Source organism: Nestor notabilis, unplaced genomic scaffold (genome assembly GCF_000696875.1).
Source record: "Nestor notabilis isolate BGI_N333 unplaced genomic scaffold, ASM69687v1 scaffold3314, whole genome shotgun sequence".
In the NCBI taxonomy this organism is placed as follows: domain Eukaryota; kingdom Metazoa; phylum Chordata; class Aves; order Psittaciformes; family Psittacidae; genus Nestor; species Nestor notabilis.
Genome location: NW_009926691.1, coordinates 97,018 through 121,536, shown reverse-complemented (window position 1 = coordinate 121,536; position 24,519 = coordinate 97,018). Strand labels below are relative to the sequence as shown.

Sequence of the window (24,519 nt, the reverse complement as noted above, 5' to 3'; positions counted from 1 at the left end):
ATGGGAAATACTATATACATGCAATTATTCTATAATGTTGTATGGGGTATTTATATAGATGGCATAGCAGATATTAAAAGAAAGAAGGTATTTAATACTTATTACCAAAGTGAGTACTATTACTCTGTTCATTTCAATACGTCGTAGCTGAATATTTGAAAATAAACATAGTTCATCACATTAGTTAATTAATTTCAATAGCTTTTTTGAGCTCTTAGATTTAACAAACCAGATGAGTACATAGGCCTAAATACATTTATTATGTGACATCAATTTGGGCAGTATAAATAGGTAGAAGCACTAAAAATTTGTTAATCCTAAATGAATGTGCTGCAACCAATGAAGGAATCAAACACTTCTATTTTGTTATACCAGGAATATAGATTTTGTTAAACCTGGTAGAGTCCTCCCACAGCCTAGTAGAAAACCTTTCCTGGGTACTGTTGTGTAGAGGCAGTACTCTTCATTTTTGTTATGGTAAGAGTTCATCTGCTCTGCAGATTCAACCTGGGATAGGTAACCACATGAAAAAGAGAAAAGAATTTCTTGACAGTCACATTTGACATCTAGGCTTTCCATGGAACAGTCATTTGACCCCCTTCCCCCAGTTAATGACAGTAAGCTGATTAATAAAATGCCACCAACACTAATTAGCTGAAATAATATTAGATGCAAAATAAGGTATCTGAATAAAAAAGAAAAATGACCTGCATTTAAACTTCTAATCAATATTGGGGGGGAAAAAAAATATAAGCAATCAGCTTTAGAAGAGTAAATTTGAGTATCTAAATTAGCTAACAATGGATAAAAATAACAAAAGGAAGAAATTGTGGTTTATTCAGATGGATCAAAGTAAATTAATAAAACTGAGAGAGTTTCCTGTTTAATTTGAGAGGGTCACTTATGTGTCCTATATGCAACTTTATAGGACAGTTTACATACAGAAGACAGGGACCAAATTTAGAGGTGATTAAGTAATTATGAGGCTTTCTAGGTACTGTAACAATTTTTCACTTCTTTAAGGAATGTACTTCTCTTTATGCCTACCTTAATGCCATGGGATTCTGATTTTCCAGTTGTTGCTGAGCTGAAATGCTGAATGAGGCAGTGGTATCTCTGAGTTCACATCCCACCACTGTTGTCTCTGCTCATTTCTGTGTCAACAGTACAACAAAGCTGAGTAGAGTGTTTGGAAAATCTGCACTTTTAACTCCAGAACCCAGATAAGATGGAATATAATATTACATGCTTTTACAAACCAACCTGGAGGTTGCTATGCTTCTAGCACAGCCTGTTTTAAGTCAGCTTTAACTTAACTCCACTTCAGCCAGGAGTATCCCAGGACACAACCTTTGGAGCTAGAAGCCTTTGAAAAGCTGTATGGTATGATCTGAGTAGAATAAATAGCCTGTGATCTGAGGTTTTGTGAACCTACATTATATGCTTTGAAGAATTAGTCCCATTTCACAAAATACTGATTTTTGAAGGATCTTTACTCCTGTCAAGAGACTGAGTTTGTTAGTCTTAATAATTTTAAAGATTATTAGGTAGATTATAGGTAACAATAAATAAACCTACCAGTTATGTGTCGATTGGAATGTTATAAAAGGAGGAAGGTAAAACTGAAACCTAAGGAAACTAAGAAACTTAAATTAAGTGAGTTTGAAACATTGTGGAAAATAATTTAAAATAGATTCTACAGTGTATCTGTAGTAGTTCAAATGCAGAATTAGAGGTGTCACTGCATTGCTTTATCAATATCCCCAGTAAGGGCTTAGATTGATACAAAGAGCTTGCAACAATGTTCAGTAAAACAGTACCAAGGGTACAGAAAAGTGAGACTTTGATCTGCATGTGCAATTGCATATGGGGATTTATTCCCAATTACCAGAGACAGGAATGAGACATTTTAATGATTACTAATTGGTGTTTTAGATGGGAGTGTGCCATCTGCCGCTGTGTAATACTAATGGTTATGTCTGCTGTAAATTTGGCTTTCTCTGTTTCACTTTGGCGTCTTGGTCTCTGATCATCTATACTACATTGCAATGATAGCTGACTCCAACTACAGTGCAGCTAATGAGATAATTCACTCCAAATGCCAGATGAAGCACTTTTTCACTTACCAAGTTTGTCCTATTGGCTCAAGATAGTTCTTCAGGACTTTGCAGGCACATACAAACATATACATGTCAATATAAAGAACCAAATATACAATGAAAACTAATTATTCTCCACCAATTTAACTTGTATTAGAGTAACTTGTCTCCAGATCTGATAGCATCAACAAGTGGGCCCCTGTTACAAGGACTTTTAAACTGTTAGTTGCTCTCTCACTTGTTGAAAGGGGTAGGAAGAGCTTCCGAATTCAATTCAAAGTTATTTTTAAAGGTATTCAAACATACAAATCTGTGAAAGGAGTGAAAATGCCAGAGCGTATCCAAAAGCAGCACCTCAGTAGAGTAAGTGTTTTTAAACACTTATCTAAGTACTACACATCTACCGTTACAGTGTAACAGAATTAAGTGAATGAGAAGTACTTTGTCCGTCATATCATTCCTCATATGTATCTTCTGGTTGATGTGATGGCCAAACTAGTTAGAACTGAAATCCAAACATTCAGACTAAATCTGGAAAAAGGCACGAAGAAAAGCAAGAAGGGTGGTAATTGAGGGCATCTTTGCAATAGGTGTTAGGGGTGCTAAAAGCTTAATGGACTCAAAGAGATGGGACAAGTCCATTGAGAACCATTAAATATGACACCTTTTCTGCAATAGTACATCCCTGAGCCACAGAGGATGCATGTCTTGCAAGACTTTTTGCTGAGGAGTCGGGATGTGATGTCTCCTAGATTTCCTAGTGTTACTTGAGTATAATTCAGGGGCTTTTATTGTTTATATTTTAGTTGCAACTTCCAATGCATTTGGGATTTGTGTCATTGTAAATCCTTATTCTGCACTTTGGATGAGAAGTCTGCATTAATCCTTTCAACTGAGAACAGCTCATTTCTGAGGATGGAGATTTTTCTGTGCCTATTATATTAACCAAGCTCTGCCTCAAGTTTCAATCAGAAGGCAAATTGACTCCTTTAATCTGTCTTTCATTGAAAATTGAAGAAAACACCACTGACATGCATGAAATGAGCAGTGAAGCCTTCCAAAAGGAAGGGACTTCTTTTTATGTTTTCATCTCTGGTATTAATGAAATCAGAAATATTACTTCATTAAAAGAAATTACAGTGCATTACTTGAATAGAGTTGAATTGTCTCTAGAATTAAATAGTAAAATTCTTGAGTGGATGCAGTTTCAGGCTGTTGCTTTTAGGAAGGTGTTTTACTAGATTAAGGTTTCCTGAGTTTGGACTAAAAAATTCGGGTTAAAATCAAACTGCATGAATGAGAAGGGATTTTCCTATATAGTTGTACACTAGAGAGTGGATCAAGGAAACGCAAATCACAGTTGCCTGTGCTAATATAAAGCCTTTATGACAGGGCAGGGAAATTTCAGCTTTGCTCCTGAGTTACTAAGTTAGCACAATGCCTGGCTTCTTGAATATGTTCTCTCTGAGCAAAAAGAATGTATCAAGTTGGATTGCAGTGATTTCCAGAGGTCTTCTTTTTTTTTCCCCAAAGTAAAATCATAAATACTAATTTTTCAGGTTTTTCAGAGACATTTATAGCAGGAAAATGTTGGCATCAACACTGGAGGAATTATGCCTTCACTTGGAACTCTGGTGACTTGCAAACAACTGTTTACTAGTGTATATAGTTCAGTTAGATGTAAAATGCATTCATATGTATTTGAAATTTGCTCTTATGAGATATTGTTAGAAAAACACTTTGCCTGTATCATATGAAGCAAACTCAATCCTAAAGTAATAATTACGAATCCTCATTTAAAAAAAAAAAGTTAATTTTATTCCTAAACCTTAAGGCCAGATGCCCACAATTGAAAGAATGTACAAAGGGCAGCGTACAGTGGGACAAAGCAAAAATGCAGTATGGGCAATAGGGTGTTTTATTAAATACCTGAGCCTCTTTCTTGTTAAGAATTCTCAAATGTTGGGGACTTGCTCTGAGAGGATGGGCATAGGGTGATAAAAACCAAAATTTCACAGTTGATCTCCTTAGCGTAGGCACCTTCCATGCTAAGTATTGCTAGCAGTATTGCATAGGAGACTTAAGTAGGTCAGTGTAATGGCAGTGTTATGAAAGACTTTGTTTTCTATATGAATATGCTGTTGCAGAATTGGACTGTGGAAATTTGGCATCTTTTAAAATTGAAGGCAATGATCCCAGCTTTTCTGAATGACTATAACCCTTCTCCATTTTAATTTCTCCAAAATGATTTTTTTTTGAAATTAAAAAGAAAAAAATGCAAATCAGAAATATATGTTTGAAGTTTCTTTTTTCCTAGCAAATCTAAAAAATTGTTACTTTTCTCTATCTCAGTTCAATTACTAAAGCATTTTAAAATTACTGAAGCATTTACATTGAGAGATTATTTTAAAGGATGTATGAGGTTGTGTAAAATCATCTTCTCTGATGACATAGGAAGTTTACTTCAGCTAGTGTAAAGTTTCATTATTACAGATCACTGTTGAAGGAAAGTGCCTGTGGGCCTTAACCTGCAAAGACTTAATGCGTGTGCTTTTAGCTAACTATCCATAGGGCTACCTTGAAGAAACTGAGATTATGATACATTTTTGAAAGACAGCAGGAAAAATAAGACTTACAGTTTGCAAAACATTTTTTCCCATGTTTAATATGTCTGTTCTAACAGAAATGTTAAGGATAGGAGTCAAACTTGACTATTAATACAGCTCAAAGCCTAATCCCAAATTTCAGATATAATGAACAGCAGCATTCACAGAAGAGGAAAAAGGTTTGCCCAAGGATTGCTCTACAATTCCATATTCAGTCTTGAATGCTCATGTGATTTTTATCTGCTGAATTTTCATGGCTAAAAAGCATCTTATGAAGAATCTAATGCAAACCTGTTAGTATAAACAAAAAAGGCAGATTAATTCCTTTCCCACAGAAACATTTCCAAGAAGTTCCAAGTCGGAATTATTTTTGTAACTTACCAAAATGTCTTTTAGCACCTGAATGCTACACACAAAACCGATTTCCCTGTGTTTCAAAATAATTTTTTTTTTTCTGAATAGGCCTTTCTAGATTTCCATAAATACGTTTAAGTCCATTGTCTGATAGGTATGATGAGCTTACTGAGAACAGGCAGTGGAAAAAGTCTTCATAGAAAAGCTTATGTGTCTATAAAGAATGTATTTAGCACTCAGTTACTTCAACCTTACTAAAAAAAAAATTCAGTAACAACTTTTTAAACTCCATTTAACCTTGTTCTTGATAGATTTTTTTTTTATTTTTTTTTTTTAATTCAGAGGTGTTTCTAGACTATTTCCATGTTTCCACTATGTTTCTAAAATTTTGTTTCAGCTTTTCATTTTCCTCAAATTGTGTTCATGTTTTTATACAAATTCATTCTCATTTGTTTCTTTTTGAATTAATTTAAAATGTCTGACTGCATCCAACTGTAGTTATTTCAGTAAAAAAAATTGAAATTCCATGTTAGAGATAAAATAAGACTGCTTGTACTATTGAGATACATGTTACTGTTTCTTTTCTCAAAGGATCATTCATATACCTAGGATATATAGATGAACTAAAAATCGTATTTCAACATATTTTGTATATATAATTTCAATTAGTGAGATCCGAAATTTAATTCATGTTCCAGGTGTTAAAGAACAGAACAGTTGAGGTGCATTTCTGTTTGATAATTTTGATCTGAGTGCTAGGTTCATTCAGTATTTTGTTTTAGAGTATGTATTTGAATTGCAAAGTGAATGTGGCCAGTGCCTTCTGTCTTGTATTGTTCTCTGAATACTGAAGGAATGCATAGAATGCTGTCTCACCTGACTGATTACATTCTCTTTTTCTCTAACTCTTCATTGCTATTACTATAGTGATCTACTCTATAAGATCATCTTATTTCTTGCAGATGAATGATGCTATGGGATTTGAATTGCCATGGGTGTATTTTGTCAGTCTCGTCATCTTTGGGTCATTTTTCGTACTAAATCTTGTTCTTGGTGTATTGAGCGGGTAAGCATACACCTTTTTCATCATGAAGGCAGAGTCCTGAATTCAGTTGCCATGAACACACAGGTTATCTTATGCAGGTGAGCCTTTAGTTACGACGACTTCTTTTAAAAAGCCTCTATTTCTTTCTCCTCTGATTAGAACAGAAACGATTTTCTGTAGCTATCATATAAATAACATATGAATACCAAAATTGGACTTTAGACTTATCAGTATATGTTCATGTCCATACTTGTGGCCAAATTATAATAATTCTTCTGAAATTATTTAAATGTTATTTTAATTAATCTTCTAAGGCATCACATCTACATATAATTTGGGTAATTAAAGCAATTAATCAAATGTCCGCTGATTATTTTTTTTGAGACATGAGTAAGCCATAAACTTTGTCTTGAACCTACGTGATCTGGCAGCTGCAAAAAGGACTCTGCTGTTTGATAAATGACTGAATCATAACTTCTTTCCTTACATTTTACAGGTAAATGATGCAATAGGATGTGAATGGCCATGGATCTATTTTGTTAGTCTTATCATCCTTGGCTCATTTTTCGTACTTAACCTGGTTCTTGGTGTACTTAGTGGGTAAGCAGTTGAGTTAACATTGTGTATGCTACTGCTACTTGTAAGATGGCCTCTGCATTTACTCAAGCTTCTCAGCAATGGCTTTTTTGCATGCACTTAAGATTCTTACGTCATCCTACCAGTGTTTGCTCTTTGGACTGAACTGTGTGATTCTACTGCCTGTATCTGTCTGACGTCACGTTCACCATGCTTGCCAAAAATACTCATTAAATGAGGCAGTAATCTCCTTATTCTGTAATATTCCACCAGGGAGAAATATTATTTAGCATCCCAGGGGGTATGCACCTATGCAAACATTCTCCCCTATAATTACAGAGAAGTTTCCTTTTCTGAAAGCCCAACTTTTGCTTTTATTCAAATATCCATAAAATAATTGAAGTGCTTTGGGTGTTTGCGAGTCACATTGCATAATAATTTTTAATGGGTACTTCAACATCTGTCTTACAGAAAAAGTATGATGAGGTTACCTTGACACAAAGTATTTAGTGTTTCCTGAATTGTGGAGCTGTGTACTGCTGTGACAGCCTGAACCAGAAAGCTAATATATTTATCAATAATCAAGTATCAATTAGATATTTGTCACTGGGAGGTTGTCACAGCTTTTTGTTGGTTTGTGTATGCCAGGCTCGAGCCAAGAACTGGTGTCAATTGTAGCTGTATGATGTGGTTTAAACTGTAATTGATGATAACAGTTGTAAGGTTCTCTTCTTACAAAGCCCCCTTACCACAACAGGTTACAACTCCACTACTTTTGCCATTTCCTGGTTTCTAACAAACTCGAGCATGGGAAATTTCAGTTTATGGCAAAGATACTTTCTGATAAATAAAATAACCTGATAGCATTTGAATACCTAAAGAAAATTACCGTAATTGTAATTATTAGCGTTTAGTTATGTACCATTGTTCTGGCAGCCTTAGGCGAGTTGTGCCATCTTTGTTAGCCAACAGAGAAGTCTCTCGCATAGAAGGTAGCCTGACACCATAGTTGCTGGTGTCATCAGGCTGCTGGTTGTGTGTGCAGCCCTATTCATGGCTTTGCCACAGTACATCAGATTTGAAAGGAAAACTAATGCATTTTTACAGTCCTGGAAATCAGATAATCAAAATCTCGAGTTGCTGATATGACTATATTGCAAGAGGTTTTTTATCTGATGAGTGGTTTTACACTTTTTTTTTTTTACAATCATAAGTCATTTGACTGTGATAGATTCCTGTTACACACAGGAAACTAGGGAAAGCGTGCTTTTATCTTACCATCAGAATTGCTTTACAAAGCAGATGTTTAGAAGCATAGGGGTAGTGCTAAAAACACATTGCTAATTTCTAGATTTAATCTCTTCCTTCCAAGACCTACCCTGTAAGGTCTGATTTATACAGTTGTATCGGCTTTGTTTTATCCAGGGACAAATGTGTAAACTATTGCAAAACTAAGGGCCTAGCTTTGATGTCACGGCCACACTGGACAAACAAAAGAGAGAGAAGGACAGATAATTGAAGTTAGTTGGAGTATAATTTAGTTCTTCCTTTGATACTGTTACCTAAGGTTGCTGTGTGACTAGACTTCCCACGGAAGTCATTAGTGGATTAGGTTTTAACAGTTCCTTTTGCTGGCCCTTAAGAAGGTCACAAGCAGCAATTAGTTTTCTTCCTGTTGTGTGAAGGTTTCACATGGTAAGAGTTAAGTAGATAATTCCCCTTTTGTTTTTAAAAATAAGTTGTGGGGAAAGTAATGTCAGATTTGGTGCTTTGTTGCACATGTTCATTTTTTCTACTGAAGCCTTGGAAATTTAGAGAGACCCTCACAGCTAAGCTTTACGTTTACTTAGTACATCTAAAATACTTTATAAGGTTTGCAACCTTATGGTATGTATGATATTTGTTGGAATATGGAGTTGTTCCTTAGTTGCTGTTACAATGCAAGGAAGAGGTGCCCCCCTTGTCAGCAGGCAAGAAATCACCACTGATTTCTAGGCATTGCTTTATGTGTAGAGGTCTAATGCTCTTCAGAACCCTTGCTGGCTTGCCTTTGATTTCCACCAAATAGAAATGGCAGTGCTGAGTGTAATGTGAACTCTGCTTAAATTCCTAAAGTTGTTAATTCCTAAAGTTTTTTTCTGCCATAGTGCCATCTAACTGTAGTGTCACTTGAGTGCTCAGGGTGCTTGATGAATTGTTCGAATTCATGTTTGCCCTAAATTCACAGAAGAGCCTTCCTAACACTCCAGTTTTTTGACTTCTATGCTGAAGGAAGTTATACCAGTGAACTGAGATATGTGATATATAAATATCACCAATGATTGACATTGAAAGTGGAAAGAGAAAGGAAAAGAGAGTGTGCCTAAAAGATAGCTATCATACTAAACTAATCTTTGGTACTTAAGTGAAGAAAATGTCCTGGCATACTTGTTCAAAACTCTGACAAGGGCCAGTGTGGAACACTGTTACACTGATTTATTTTCATCATTAAATGCCATTTGTATATAAATAATAAATATTTCCCGCATACTTTATATTTAGACCTATATGTCTAAATTTTATAGGTAAAAATGATGTACTAGTAAAATCCTATGAATGCGTTTGTATTCCTTAGTAGACAGCTAATAGTTTTCATTCTGAGGCAGGTGTTGAGTATGTAACATGCATTCTTTGGTTTTTATTAAGAGTTATTAGCTTTTACATTTTATGCTATTCAAACCATAGCATGAAACATAGTTTATGATAAATCTACAAAAAAAAGTTAAATTTTACTAAACCAATCGAACTTCAAGAATGCAAAAATTATGCCAACTGACTTGAAAAGCATGGCTTTGCATACAGATTTTGGAAGTGGAATCTGAATGCCTAATACACCTTTTCTGTATGAAAGTGTTACTTCCTGTATTATCAAGTTATGCCATGTACATTTAAATCTGTCTGTTGTTTTGATCTGTTTGTGGTTTTAAAATAGTCATTCTCTTTGCACTTCTTTGTTACTCTGTGGCCATCTGCCCCTTCGTATTTCTGTAATGCCTCTTGTGCGCTGCATGTTTGATGTATTTAGATACTGTACAAATGAAAGAGAATGATGATTTGGGAGATGTTTTGTTTTACATCTAGCCATTTCTGAAGGTGAGTATTTCCTGGTGATCCATGTCAGTTTTGCCTGCTGAAGGTGACATTCTTAAAAATAGAGTTCATGTTTTCAATAGCAGATGTATAAAGTAACAGAAATAATGTGTGTGTGGAATCTGCATGTGGGAAATATTTTGATTTCTGCATGTAAGATGAATGTGGAGATTTTTTTCTAAATATCCCCCTGAATAGCAAGGATGGAGAGAATTCATAGGCTTGAGGTAATTCAGCTTTTTATAAATACTTTTTTACCTGTACTAGACACTAGTATTATTCACATTATTCCCAAAGGGAATTCTCAATTGAAAAACTATTGCGGTGTGCAGGAGTCTACAGGAAAAGGCATTCTGGAAAAAGACTCCAGGTCAGGTTTTAGAAATGGTTCCAGATCTAGCTCAGGCCCTAATGCCATCTAAGAAATTATGGAGCCAGCTTTAAAAAAGACACCAGAAATGGTTCCAGCTCCAGCAGTGACCTATACAAGTTGTCAGCCACAGAGATGCTCTCCAGCAATTGGCTCCAGATTCAGCACTAGAAGGGGATTGTGAGACAAACACCTCTATATCAGCTCTAGTAAAGGCCTCTCGAAGGACCTCTGGAAAGGGCCATGTGGAAGGGCTCCAAAACATGCTCTAAATCCATCTCCAAGAAATGGCTGGGCAATTGAACCTACATTCAGCTCTGGAAAAGACCTCAAGAAATGGCCCAAGTCCCACTTTGGGAATGGGTGCTAAAATTGGCTGAAGATCCACTTCTAGGAAGTGCTTTAGAGATGGCTTTAGAGCCAACTATAGATGTGAGTCTAGAAAAGGGCTGTAGGGGTGACTCTTGGTCCAACTTCAGTAGAAGGCTCTGAAGAAGGCTTTAACTCTGGCCTAAGAACAGATTTGGCGAACAAGCTCCTCCATAAACATAGTAGAAAAAAATGCTCTGGATCCAGCTCTGGAAATGTGTTTGGAAGTGTGGTTCAAAACATCTGGTGGTTGGTAATTTCTTTCAGTGTAGTGAATTTCCTAGGAATCTAGCTGGATACCTTGAACTGTCAGCTGATCCTTCACAGTAAGACTGTATGTTCTGATTCTTTCAGTATTTAGAAATACAGAGCAAAATACTTGCAGATAGATATGGAAAGCTTCCATAGATGTATTCAGATGTTTTTGCAATGTTGTTATCTTGGGCTGGTTTGCATTTTGCTCATTCACATTACAAATTTAAAGCTGTATGTGGCTCTGAATAATTGTTTTAGTTCCATAAATGGCAAAGTGATCATGACATGGTCATGCTCTATTTTGATGGCTATGTCTTTAAGCCAGCCAGGAGGAAGTGGGTTCAGTCCCTTAGAGAACCCAGAGCAACTTTTTTTCCTCTGTAAAAATTCCTTTGGTATGATGCAAGGATTAGGCAGTGCATCTTTGTAGCAATTTCACATTTGATGGAAAGGCACTGATGTTGGCACTGAGGAGCTGCCCTGCAGTTCTACCTCTGTGAAGGGTGGTGGACAGTTTCAGGAGTCTGCTTTTACCTGTAGCTTTCATTACACACAGTGTGAGTTAACAGCATAAACTGGTCCTGTGTTCTCCAAAGTCATGAAATAGTAGGCACAGAAACTGGGACCTGAGGACAGGCCTCCTCCAAATATTACAGAATAAAGTGTATCATGACTATTGGTACAAGAGACATTGAGCTGAAACCAGAAATTTAAGTTAGAAATTATAAAGTTAAGTTTATTAGAAAGTTAACAAATAAAACTAAGCCCTAAAAAAGGGAATTGAGAGATATTCATCCATTTAAAGAACCTTTAAAAGTATATTGAAAATTAAAATAAATATGCCAATAATCCAGCATGCACTAAACTGTTTTACTACGAACAGAGAAAATAATAAATTATAAAAACTTCATAATTTATTTATCAAGAGGCATGCCTTTTAATGAGCTGTGATAATCTATTCCTGAAGATAGTCCTTATCATTAGGGGATGGTTTCTGCTGATGGCATTTTCTGCTCAAGGCATTAGTATTTCTTTGGGTAGCCATGGGAACAAATAAGACCTTTCAAACACACTTTAATAAATCTCTGTAAGCTGAATTTATTGCCTTGCTAAAGGACACCGAAGCATAAGCTTTGACATGTCCTTATATGCATCCTCCTACATGGAAGTCTTGCAGGTTACTAAAATAATGTTATTTTTTTCATTTCTTTTTTCCCCACAGTATTATTTGTAATATATATGTACATAATTCTAAAAGCTACGGGTATATGTAGTCATCCATGCTAATCTCACGGCAGTATCTGTCAATTAGTGTCATATAAAATATGTTGGCATGGAAAAGCTATACACCTAAGAACTGTTTTCTACAGTATATATGGAAAAAAACGTAGAAAAAGACATTTGAATAATGATGCACCAAATAGAAACCGGCAGTGAACTGTCATCCATAGTCTTTCAGTAAAAGGAAAATGAACTGGTTTTGACAGTGTTCCTTTTCACAGCAGAGGGAAGGCTCAGTAAAAAAAAAAAAAAAAAATTATGGATAAAAATGTAACTCCCTCGCATAAACAGAATATACATTCAAAATGAGGAGAGGGACTTCAGCTCTAGATCTCAGCAGGTTATGAGCTAAAGGAGGTTCTTTGATTGCTGCATGGCTAGTAAAAACAGAACTCAAACACAAATAAATACAAACCAAGGAAATACTATATTTGATTGATCAATTACATATACTAATAGAAGATAATCAGCAGGTACTGCTGTCTACAGCACTAACTCTCATCAACTGCTTTAGACAGACACCACTAAAGTCAATGGGAGAAGTTCAGTACTCTTGAGTAAGAACTTGAAGGGAACTGATTTTCAGTCATTTGAACTTAGCACACCAAGGCTTCTTAGGGATTAGTCCTGTGAGATAATTGCTTATGAGTTCCTGGCAGGTAACAGATCACATCAGTTTCAAAATAAAAAGACAAAAATGTGTTGATCACGTTTCACGCTGGTAGGGTGCACAACATGATGGTGGCTGGGGTGAACACACTCTGGGGTATGGTCCTATGCTCAGTACTGCCAGTTCTTCCTTTAAGAAATTTAGCATGTCCTAAGCCAAACAGGTCTCTGCTCAGGACAGAAGGAGTACATCTTAATATGCAGATATAATAACAGACTGAAATATCAGATCTCAGTTTTGTTGCTCTATCAGGTTATTCCTTAGCTTGCTGTTCCCACAGATGATTCTGTTGCATTCATGTGCACTCTGGTGCAATAATGCTGTACAGGCCCTCTGCTACACAGAGGTTGTGCTGGAGCCTTTCAATATATATTTTGTCAGTTGCTAGTGAACTATATGGAAGTAACTGTGTAGGTAATATCATTTTGCATTCCCTCATCAAGAACCCAATGTTCCTTGCTCAAGGAAAATTCCTGCTAGGACTTTTTTGTGCTGCAAAAATAATTCTACAGTGTTCAGCCTGTGAGTTTTTATTATTTCTAAAAGAAAGGGTAACACTGAGGTATGCAAATATCCAGTAATTAAAGATACAATGTTACTTAACCTTTTTTATGTCTCTCTACATCTGTTACACATTATATCCAGCTGTGAGCTGCTGTCCATGCTTATCTGTACAGTTTAAGCAGTTTGGGTTCTCCGATTCTGCAAATTTGTTGGTTGGTATAGTTACTGCTGTGTGAAACCTCTTCTGTGAGTCTGGTGGCCAACACTGTACTCCTGTGAGTACATTTTTGTTATTATGTGGCTGTTCTCTGTGAATAAATGTGAGTCTAGGATGTCTGGGTGACAGTTCTACATATAGCATTAGCTTAACACTTTCCACGTACCAGAGCCTGTGTGCAGTAAGTTGCACACTGCAGTAGATGAATTCTCTCTTGTTGTGTTTGCAGTGACACAAAGAGGTGATAACATGGCCAATGAAGAATTAGTGTCCTGGTTTATATTTAGATACCTAAAGCAATTGTTTATTTCCTATCATCAATGCCTAATGATGCACAGAAGATAAAGGAAGTCATGTTGCTGCCCCCTTATGAAAAGTGTCCAGCCTTTGGCATGGAGGAACTTTGAGCTGATAGGAGGCCAGTAGAGGTGTCTACTTAGTTATTATGCCTGTGAATTACAGAGAGAAGGGAGAGTATACCAGAAAAATTTAAGAAAACTTGGATTTTTGGTTAATATGACTCTGCCTCAAGTTAAGGTGTGAGAACTGGAGAGCTGTAACTGAGTCCCAGTAGCACGCTCTGCTGCCACCTCCGCCCTATTGCATCGAGCCATTCCCAGCTGATGCATACCAGCAGGAGTTATTTCACTCACTTGAAGAAAAAAAGCTTGGCATGAAAACGATTGCCCCAGTCTGTCAAAGCAAGAACTCGAAACCTGCATTTTATATGCTTCTGCCTCAACAGCCATTGATGATGATGGTTTTGTGCCTAAGCAGAGAACTGAAATCATCTTTATTCAAGGAGACGAGGAATTTTTGAGCAATAGACCTAACACTTGTGTATCGTGTAGTAGCTTAGTTATCACTAAAAATAAGTTAGATTATGTAGGTGAGTCTCCGTATAATGCTTTATTTTGCAAGTGATATCTCCTTTCTGCTGCAGGTGCAATTGACTGAGTTATTTACACTGTGGCTGCAATTTGAAGCTTTACTTAGTTTACAGGATATTGTCATATGCTGCAATTTTTAGTTATACTTAACTAGATCCAAATTAGTCTGGCTAGGGCTGATTTTTTTTGTATTTGCAGTGAAATAAAAACCTGAATTGTCTCTGTCTAAGTAGCAATAGACTGTTTTGAAGAAAAGATATTTTTGAATGCAAACAGGTAATTAATTATACAAGGTGTTGTTATACAAGTTGTGCAGGTCTCTTTTATAATATTCTTCAGAAACAGAGATTTGCAATAAGCTCTTTCTACCCCTGATAGCCTGTTATTCTTTAGAATATGAGACAGTAGTAAGCTTGCTTTTTCTAGTTATTGAAATTAGGACAAAACATATTCATTGAGTTCTGTGCTTTATCAAAACTACTTAAATCCGTGTTATTTTCAAACTGAAATTTTACAGGGAATAGGCCTGATTTTCGTTTCACAAATGCTGGTGTCAGATCAGAGTAGCTCCTCAGGATTTGTCAGTTTGCAGCTTGGGTGGAGGCTGGCTTGAATCACATTTAGTGGAGAGACCCTTATGAATGCTAGCATAGTCACAACAGCCCTTTGAATACAACTTTTGTCATTTTAGTTAATGAACTAGTCCCCCCTTCCCCTATGCATGTTTTCAAATGCCAGATCCAGGTCATTTTATCAAGACAGAATGAAATACATATTTTGAAGTTTGCTCTTAGCACAGGTATTTGTGTAATCAAACATTTACAGAGCTTAAGTTCTCTTACGACAATTAATGTGCCATTTCCTAAGCCTATCAACTTCATAGGCTCCTGGGCTGAGTTCTGAGTTGATGACAGTTAGAGGGGACAGTTCAGGCCATTAGTCTAACCATGTCAGTACCTGTGCTGCTTACATAGACAACAGCTTTTTTTTCTGCCCTGGACCAAGCCATAGCCATGAAATGCTGCAGAAGCAGCCATCTTATTCCTCCTTCTAGGTGATAAGTCCATGTCTACATATCTTTTGTCTAAATACTCAGATATCTTGTTGTCTAAATGTCTTTGTCAGAAGCTTTAAAGAGGCAATGTCTCTCCCTCAGCTCACCTGCATCACCTTTTTAAAATAACTTCTTGTTTCTTGTGAGAAAAATAATTAAAAAAAAAAAGCTTTTGTTCCACTAACAAGAAACTCGTTACATTCCAATTCCATTTAATTCCACTTTCTTAGTCATGGTATTTCAGCAAAAGGAATACATACCTATGTGTGTCTGAGGGTTGTCGCTTCATTGTGACTGTGATAGAAAAAAATACTATAGAGCCAGATTCCTCTTCCACCTAAAGAAAATTCAGTTTATTCAGGTTCTTACAGCCAGGTTTTAAAAAGAAAAGTAAAAATTTTAAATATCATGGAAATCAAATTGCATCTTCCCCTACTGATAAATTGCAGCAGCATTTAACAAAGCAATGTCTGACTTGCATGCTGGATTGAAGGTCATAGTTATCTGTGAATATAAAAATCTGTGTTTAGTTCTTTGTGTGCAGCCGTTTTAATGTAGTCAAAGTTAAAAGGTGGTTCTGTCACAGGTGAAGCACTGTTGAAAGTACCAGCCTTGCCAGCAGTTGTATTTTTAAATAATCTTTCACTTCATTCCATATAACAGTAGCTTTCATTTTACTTTACCCCCACACATCACATATCCTTCACCCTAATGAAAAACCCAAAGGACTTAACTGAACAAACCACAAATACTTAGCAAAAGCCAGCAAGGCTTGTTACTTCTGATCTCCCACTACGTTATGATAGCTCTCTTTTCAAAGATGCTGCCTATGGAATAAGAGTCACATGTATGTTGCCTCAGTCAGACGTGAAGGACAGTCTATTCTCTCTGTGAGATGCTTAAACCCAGCATTTTATAAAGCAAACAATTTTTTTCCAGGCTTGTGACATCTGTTCCATGAGCATTTTTGTGAAGATACGGCCTTTTGGAGGACCTCGTCCTTGGATGCTAGGTGAAGGGCAGCAAATGCAAAGCAAGCACTGGCATTCTTCAGCTTCATTACAGTGCCATCAGATGGAACAGGGTTATCTCCCCATGTCAAACTGAATTTTTGTTGAATTCAGTCCTCAGCTGTAAAAGGTGTAGTGCCTGCCTCTTAGTTTTGCAACTGAAAGCTTTTTAGCTTCTGCAACGGAACATTAAAATTAAAACAACAAACAACCCAAAACCTGTATGATTGCATGTAAAGAGCTTAATTTCTAAATTTACTAATGTCAAAGCAGAAATTTATTTATTAGAAGATGTTTGAAGACTGCAAATAAAACAATTGAAATAAAAAAGCCTGGAGAGATTATATCGTTGCAATTCCAAATAAGTAATGTCTATCACCAAACTGAAATACTATGTTGAAAAAATGAGACTCTGCTGTATTTTTTAGCAGGGCAACATCATGTTGATAGTTGTGTTCAGCTTGTTAAAATACTTTGCAAGTCTTACACTAATTTCCTAATATTTTTCCTCTTGAAAAAGGATACTATTGAGTGCTCTAATAAATTTCCCCTTGGAGTATATTTATTAGGGAATATTTTTCAGGTGAAAGTTCACAAAAAATAAAGGGTTGCAAATTTTTAGTAAATGAAATTATGATAGCCATTCTTTAGGTTAATTTCAGCCCTATTGTAAGATTAACAGGTTAGTCACAACAAGGTTAGTTTTAAATACTGAATTGGTGCACAGTTACAATACAGTTCCAAAAGGTGATTGCCTACCCCTAATCATACATATTGGTACTTGGATAAATTGGACAATGTTTGATCTTTCTAGCGGAGTTATGCAATTGGAGCTATGTATCACACCGTATCTGTACCAGTGTTGGTCAGCATATGAAATGAGTTGGTGCAAGAATTTGCTTGATTGTCTTGAGTCCTACATCATTAAGGGAATCATAGATTCACAAGGTAATTCAGGGTGGAAGAGATCTCAGTAGCCCATTTTAGCCAACTTCTTTCTTCAAGAGCATTACTTAATTATTTTAATTATCATTCCATGATAATTTAGGCATTGACCCTAATGATGAACTGGACAGATTGTAAAATACATTGTCCTGAGACTGCAGCAGTGAGACAGAGTTCAATTTACATAGAAAGATGTGTTTCTGATCTGCAAGGACAGGGTTTCTAGGTTCTGTTACAGGAAGCATAATGGTGCAGCACAGGTGTGTCTATGCATGAGATGATAGAGAGCTTATTAGTAGTATTCTGTGAAGCATGCACTGAAATAAGTATGTGCTGATATGGCAAATAAACTGTGGCTGGAAGAGGAAAGATTTTAGAATTGGATGCTGGAATTTCCTTTTCACTGAAACTAATATTCAGTTCTCTGAAATGACTTCATTATTGCAAGTTAATTTCTCTTTGTAGCCATTGGATAAAACTGGTTTTAAAATCTGTATAGAAGTGCACATAACTAAATGGGAGCAGGGGGCACACACGTGGGACTCTTCCTATATGGGAAGAGTCAAGAATATTGCTTTATTTTCGATTAAGTCATAAAACCTCTGAAAGTTTTGATGGAATGTGATAGGGATTTCCCATGACTTCTTTGCACCACTGTCTTTGTTTTCAAAGAAGCTCTCAAATCTTCAGTGTAGTTTATTCAGTTTATTGTCTATGTCAGTATGTTATTCTGCAATGTCAAGACCTAGATCAAAATGCCTGGGAGTTTGACAATCAGTATTTTTTTCTACTTTTTCTCAATTTGGTAGAGAATTTTCCAAGGAAAGAGAAAAAGCCAAGGCCCGAGGGGACTTTCAGAAGCTACGTGAAAAACAGCAGCTTGAAGAAGATCTGAAGGGATATTTAGACTGGATTACACAGGCAGAAGACATTGACCCTGAGAATGATGAAGAGGTTGATGAAGAAGGCAAGCGGAACAGTATGTGTTCTTTACTCTCTACTACTTCCATGTGGGACAGTGTGACTGCTTTTAAGGGTGTTACACGGGGGTGAATGCAGCCTGGCTAATGTCGCTTTCTGAGTTTCAATTTGCAAAAGCATTTGTTAGCAGAACAATCATGTCTGTTAATATATTGATACTTAGTCATGGAAGATAATCCAGAATCTGCCAACAAAATTCTGCTCTGTGCTGTCCATGTGCAAATCATTGTCTGCACTCAGTCACTACTGAGACTTAAAACCTTTGCTATACTTGTGGTCTGTAAAAAGTTAGTGCATACAGGCTACATGCCACTAAGTATAATTGTCAATTCTTAGTCAAGAAAAATATGTTTTTGCCTGTAGGTGCATGCAATAGGAATAATAATTATATAAAAAGCTTAAAACATATGGTCAAAACTACAGTCAAGACATAACCTGGTGCTAATAGTGAAAGGGTTTGTTTTTTGGTTTTGGGTTTCGTTTGGGTTTGTTAGGGTTTTTTTTGAGTTTTGAAGTAGAGAAATTACATTCTGGATCTTTCTGATTTTCAAGAGAAGTATTTAAAATCTTTTTTACTAGATGTATTAAAAGAATATGGAATAAATGAGATCCTGTGGGATTTTGGTTTGACACTAAAGAGTATAATTATTGCTTACTTTTGGTGTATTTATTTATCAGTAGTGTATTATGGGAAAGGTTATTCATGCTGTAGTGGCCCTCTAGTGCTTTTGACCTGAGTTGTAATATAAAGGAACAAGCTAGTTTCATGATAGTGTGACAACTGTAAAAATTACAATCGATTTCTCTGTTACAGAAATTTTGAGTAACAGCAGTATTTTAATGTTATTTAAGGTTATTTTAGCCTCTTCACCAAGTTTACATAGTAGTGGTTAAAATTTGCATGAGAACTTTTAGTGGTGTACATAAATGAGAATATGGATTCAGGATGTTGTTTGTGGTTTATGATTTAATACTAAATGTAAGTTTAAAGTCCAATATATATACTAATGCTAAATAGCATCTTCTTATTTATCTGATACTCTAGAAAGTCATGGTACTTTTTCATGTAGATTCCATGAGTATATATAAGACAAAGCATCTATAAGTGGTTTGTCAAAGCCAACTCAGAATGTTATTTTCTGTGTTGAATACATTAATACTGTTCTTTTTCTTCTAAAGCTGTTAATTTATCATTAACTGTTCTTTTAAACCATAGTACTTTTCAGAAGTAGTAAAAAGTGAAAATTATGTGGTTTGATATTGAGGTATCTGTTTTAAAACTTATCTCTGTATTGCATGTAGTTAAGTTACTTTTAAAATCTTTGTTTTTTAGAATTTTATTAGACCTTTAGTTGATAAAAGTAGGGGATGAATTTGTGTTGCTGACTGGAAGGAAACAAAGATTTTATGAGAGGCTGGAAGGCAACTTGTGGGTTGATGTTGATGCCAGCATCACCCAGAAAAGAATAATTTATGTCTATGTGAAAAATGTAGCACAGAGGTTTTATCTAGAGCAGAACAAAAAAAGCTACATAATTTACTAGACGTTGTTGTTGATACTGATGTTGTATGGGTGGGTTTGAGTATCAATATAAAATCCTAAGACTGAGAAATAAAAGGTTGCACATTTTATTGAGTAAATACACTTTGTACAAGACTACGATGCAGAATTGTAGGTGATGCTGAATTTTCACAGAGCACTGGGCAGCCATCCTGTCGACTATGGTGCTGATGGACTTGGTTTGTAAGTCTGCAGGTCAAATCTCAGGAATTTGTTGCATCCTGTTCAAATTGGATGTGTGTTAATATGCTGCAAAAGAACAATTTGCTCCAGCATTCTTTAAAGAGCTTCTAGATCATACAGGTCTTTCATAAATAAAAAAATACTTGTTTCTATTGCTGTTGTGTTTGAGAGAGCTTTGGGCTCTAAACTGTTAACTTAGATATAATTTTAGGGTAAGTTAAGAGTTGGAGAAGACTTACAGAGTAAAAATAGGAGAAGGAATGTAATTACAAGACCTTTAAAACAATCCCAAGAATTTAATTTCGGGTATGCATATATATATGGAGTGGAAATTTCCAGCAAAGAGGCAATCTCCTAGTACTCTTCTGGGTTTGTGCACATGTGCTTAAATATGTGGCTTGGAATTTCATTTTTAATATCAGCTGCGACAGGGTATAAAGGAAGAGTTGCCGAATTACTCCACTTCCTTGCATTCCAGACATGCTCTGCTGCATATCACATGGCATGGGGAGATAGGATGAGCATGGGGAGATAGGATGAGAGGCAGCACAAGGTGTCCATCCCGTTATTCCATGGAAAACTTTTGGATTAGGAGCATAGTTGTAATAATGTGCTACCTGTTTAAGAATGAGGTGAAATTTAGCTAGTTATCACCTATGGTTAATTATTTTGAGTAGTAAGCCTGGGAAATAAATGTAGTCGAGATATACTGATGATGTGTTTCTAGAACTGTCTTTGAAGCATAATGTAGGGCTACATGCAAAGATAGGCAGAATAACAATTTGCAGGCTTCTGGGCAGCTGTGTCCCTACTTTAAATACCTAAACCTTTGGATGATCAAGATTACTGCTGATTTATTGTGATGGAAATCACCATAATGCTCTTCAACAATGTGGAAGAGCTCTGGATTTAGGATACAGAAGATCTCTCTATGGCAGGAAAAGGTACAGATTTCAAAGACAGCTAAATCAGTGATTAATAGGTTCTTACATAATACTTTAAAAGTGTAGTTTAGGCTTCTGCAACACAAGCATTTTAAAATTTCTAACCAGAGAAGCCATTAAGTCAAACTATTTGTATATGAACCCTCTGTATTCACAGATCTCTGTTGCTGATAGTGGGCAGGTATTCAGTGCTGTTGAATAATGGAATACCTTTTAACTACTAGAATTGTAAATATGCCTTTAGTAAAGGTCGTAAGTTTTCATTATGACGCAATAACTAGTTACCCCCAGGTCAATGAAAAAATTTCCAGTGACTTCAAAGCATTGTGAATGTAGCTCAAAATGCAAAAATCGGCGAGAGGTGAGAGGCTGAGCTCTGGTGAGCTATGCTGGCGGTATTTTCAATTCGTTTTGCCTAACCTTGCCTGTATGTATGGACACTTTTATTTTTTGCGTTGCCACTGCTGCCATCTACTGTGTCCCTGCTGGGATTACATGTGCTTAATACGAAGGGGTTACACTGGCTGACTTAATGGAAGAAAAGAAGAAAAGCAGGCTTAGATGGTTTGGCCGTTCTTCCAATAAACATGGTAAAACATGGTTGGATTTGCAGTTGAACTTTCTTTTGTGCTGATGCTGCATTTGATGTGTGAGGTTTTGAAAGCACACTTCATATGCGTTTTCTACCACAAAGGCATATACGTCTTTGGCATGTAGACTCTCGTGCATGCAGTCCTGCTGGTTTAAATGCATGTTTGAAATACACTGGTGCTGCTGCAGTGCTCTACCTTCCTAAAGTGGAGGCTTTAATCTGTTTCGATTTCCACTGAAGTGTTTTTTGTCTGTTACTGTTCTTGCTGAAGCATAGGTTTTCTTTTTTCAGAAATCTATTTTAAATTCATGTGTGAAGAAATTAATCAAAGTATTTTACAAACTTTATTAATGGATTGTAGTGTAAGCTTAGAACAGCATGATTATAATATTTATTTATAATACTTCTAATGTAGAATCTAGCAAAACTTTTACTGTGTTTCCTCTTGTTGATGATGGGTTTGTTTCTGTAATTCTTTCCCACCCACAATGGAGATGGACAGGGGTTTTCGAGTACGATAGTCTTTTAGTACCGGTAAACATACTGCTGTGACAATTTAGAGGTCTAGTTTTAATCCTACCTACAACAAAGTTATTGCAGCAACTGAATTCCTTGCTGTCCTAAGAGTCACTATTACGGCTCAGACTGAGGCTGACAAATCTGATCCAGTTACTTTAGGGAAGGCAGAGTATTAACTCAGAAATTGCTAGGACCCAGTGGACTCATTTTCTACAAATACTGAGTCTACTTGAAACTATTCATGTGACTGCTACATATATTGTTTAATAGCTCACACAGCTTTATAGGCTGCAATCATTTTTCCATAAAAATGGCTGAAAGTGGTTGCAGTTTTACTTTGGATATGTGTTTCAACAAAGCATTTAAATGAGCACATTCAGATTCTGATGTCAGTTGTGAAGAAGCATGGAACTGGCTGAAAACTTGCTGTGGTCTGATGCAAATGCTGTCTCGCTGCTAGTACCTGACCTCACCCATTGAGAGCGTTCTCAAGCATGTGTGCACTGTCTTAGTTTCATCCGTGTCTTGTAGGGCAGGTATACATTTATGAGTAGGATTTTTCCAAAGTGCAAATCGGTGGCCTATTTCTTCCTCTGTTTGTGAGACTACTAAACTGATCTGAGTAGCTCAGACTTAGGCTACCACCGGATTAGAAATCCCACCCAAAACGTTTTGGGTTTTTTTGTTATCTGTACTTCTATTTCCATTAAAAGCACCACATCTGTAGATTTTACACCACTCCCAAGATTCACAATGTCATCCTTAAGGCTAGACGTGGTTGGTTCAGCAATGCTTCTGTAATGAAGACTGATAATTTTGCTTTCCTTCCACTGCCGTGCAACCATTCAACCTTACACTGAGCTTCCATGGGCTGTCTATAAAAAGGGAATGATTGTTGATAGTATCAACATTAGATCTGCACTATGAAAATGGATAACTCACTACAGTATCAAGTAGAACATCTTCCAGGCAGCCGCTCCTTAAAGTGAATTTACCCCAAGGAGCTTCACAGTCAGAAGAGATAGTACCGTTTCCTTCTGATGTGTTTTCTGGGTATACAGCAGACTTAGGAAAATTTGAGATGAATTTGTAATGATAATGTTGCCTCTTTGGGGATTTTGTTGTTGTTCTGTTTTCCTGTTTGACCACCTCAAAGACTTGGTGTAAAGGATTAAGAAAATCCATGTACTGATTTGAGAAAGAATTAGGAGTTTTTTTGAGCTTACAGAATTGGTTTGATGTTACTAGCAGCCAGAAGCCCAGCTGGCAACTAAGTACCATGCAGCTGCTTGCTTACTCCCCCCCTGCCACTCCCCAGTGGGATCGGGAGAAGAACCGGGGGAAAAAAAAAGTAAAACTCCATCGATTGAGATAAGAACAATTTAATAATTGAAAATAAAGTAAAATATAATAGTAATACAATAATAGGAAATAGAGAGAGAGAGAAATAAACCCCACCCCTCAAGAAAGAAACCTGCAAGTGATACACAATACAGTTGCTCACCACCCGCTGACCGATGCCCAGCCTGACCCAAGCAGCAACCAGTGCCTCCGGGTCAACTCCCCACAGTTTCTACACTGAGTGTGACACGCTGCAGTATGAAATACCCCTCTGGCTAGTTTGGGTCAGGTGTCCTGTCTCTGCTTCCTCCCAGCTTCTTGTGCCCCTCCTCACTGGCAGAGCATGAGAAACTGAAAAGACCTTAACTTATATAAATACTATGTACCAGCAACTAAAGTATCAGTGTGTTATCAACATTATTCTTGCACTAAATCTGAAACACACCACTGTATCAGCTACTAGGAAGAAAATTAACTCTATCCCAGCCAAAACCAGGACACTATTTTGCAAGATTGATCTAAAATTTTGCCAGTATAGTGCCTTTTTAAATAATTGTGAGATTCTCTCCAGTAGCTGTTACTGAATATCTGACTTGCTGTGCAGATCACTCCACTTATGCAGCTCGTTTCCTTCAGCATGTGTAACCAGAAGGCTACTCAAGGTGCATCAGGGTGGAAATGAGATCAGCCTATGGATCAAAAAAACATAGCTGAAGTTGAACCAGATGAAAATATTACTTATATACTTTCTAGAGAGAACATTTCCAACTGTAATACTTGCCACCACAATTCAATAATTCAGGGTGGAATTTAGCCTGCTTCTGGAATCTGCAGTGACACTAAATTGTCATATCATAGGATTGTGGAATTTATTTCTTCCAGCTCCATCTGGCTAGAATATACCAATGCTGATGGACACTGACTTGCTCTTAGCTATGCATTAGTTATGTCCTGGAGTGGAGCTTGAAATCCCTGCTGCAAAATCTGAAAACTGTTTAGAGTAAATAGTGAACATTATAACATG

General features: G+C 36.5%; 1 protein-coding gene across 1 annotated transcript in view; it reads left to right on the top strand.

Moving 5' to 3' along the window:
- CACNA1D (calcium channel, voltage-dependent, L type, alpha 1D subunit) overlaps positions 1-24,519 on the top strand; it is a gene marked incomplete at its 5' end in the record, with an annotated part of 117,339 nt that overhangs the window by 12,821 nt on the left and 79,999 nt on the right. Inside the window, 3 exons of the mRNA XM_010013655.1 lie at positions 6,601-6,704; positions 18,184-18,353; positions 21,556-21,633. Of these exons, the coding sequence (XP_010011957.1) occupies positions 6,601-6,704; positions 18,184-18,353; positions 21,556-21,633 (352 nt within the window). The remainder of the gene's footprint in view (positions 1-6,600; positions 6,705-18,183; positions 18,354-21,555; positions 21,634-24,519) is intronic.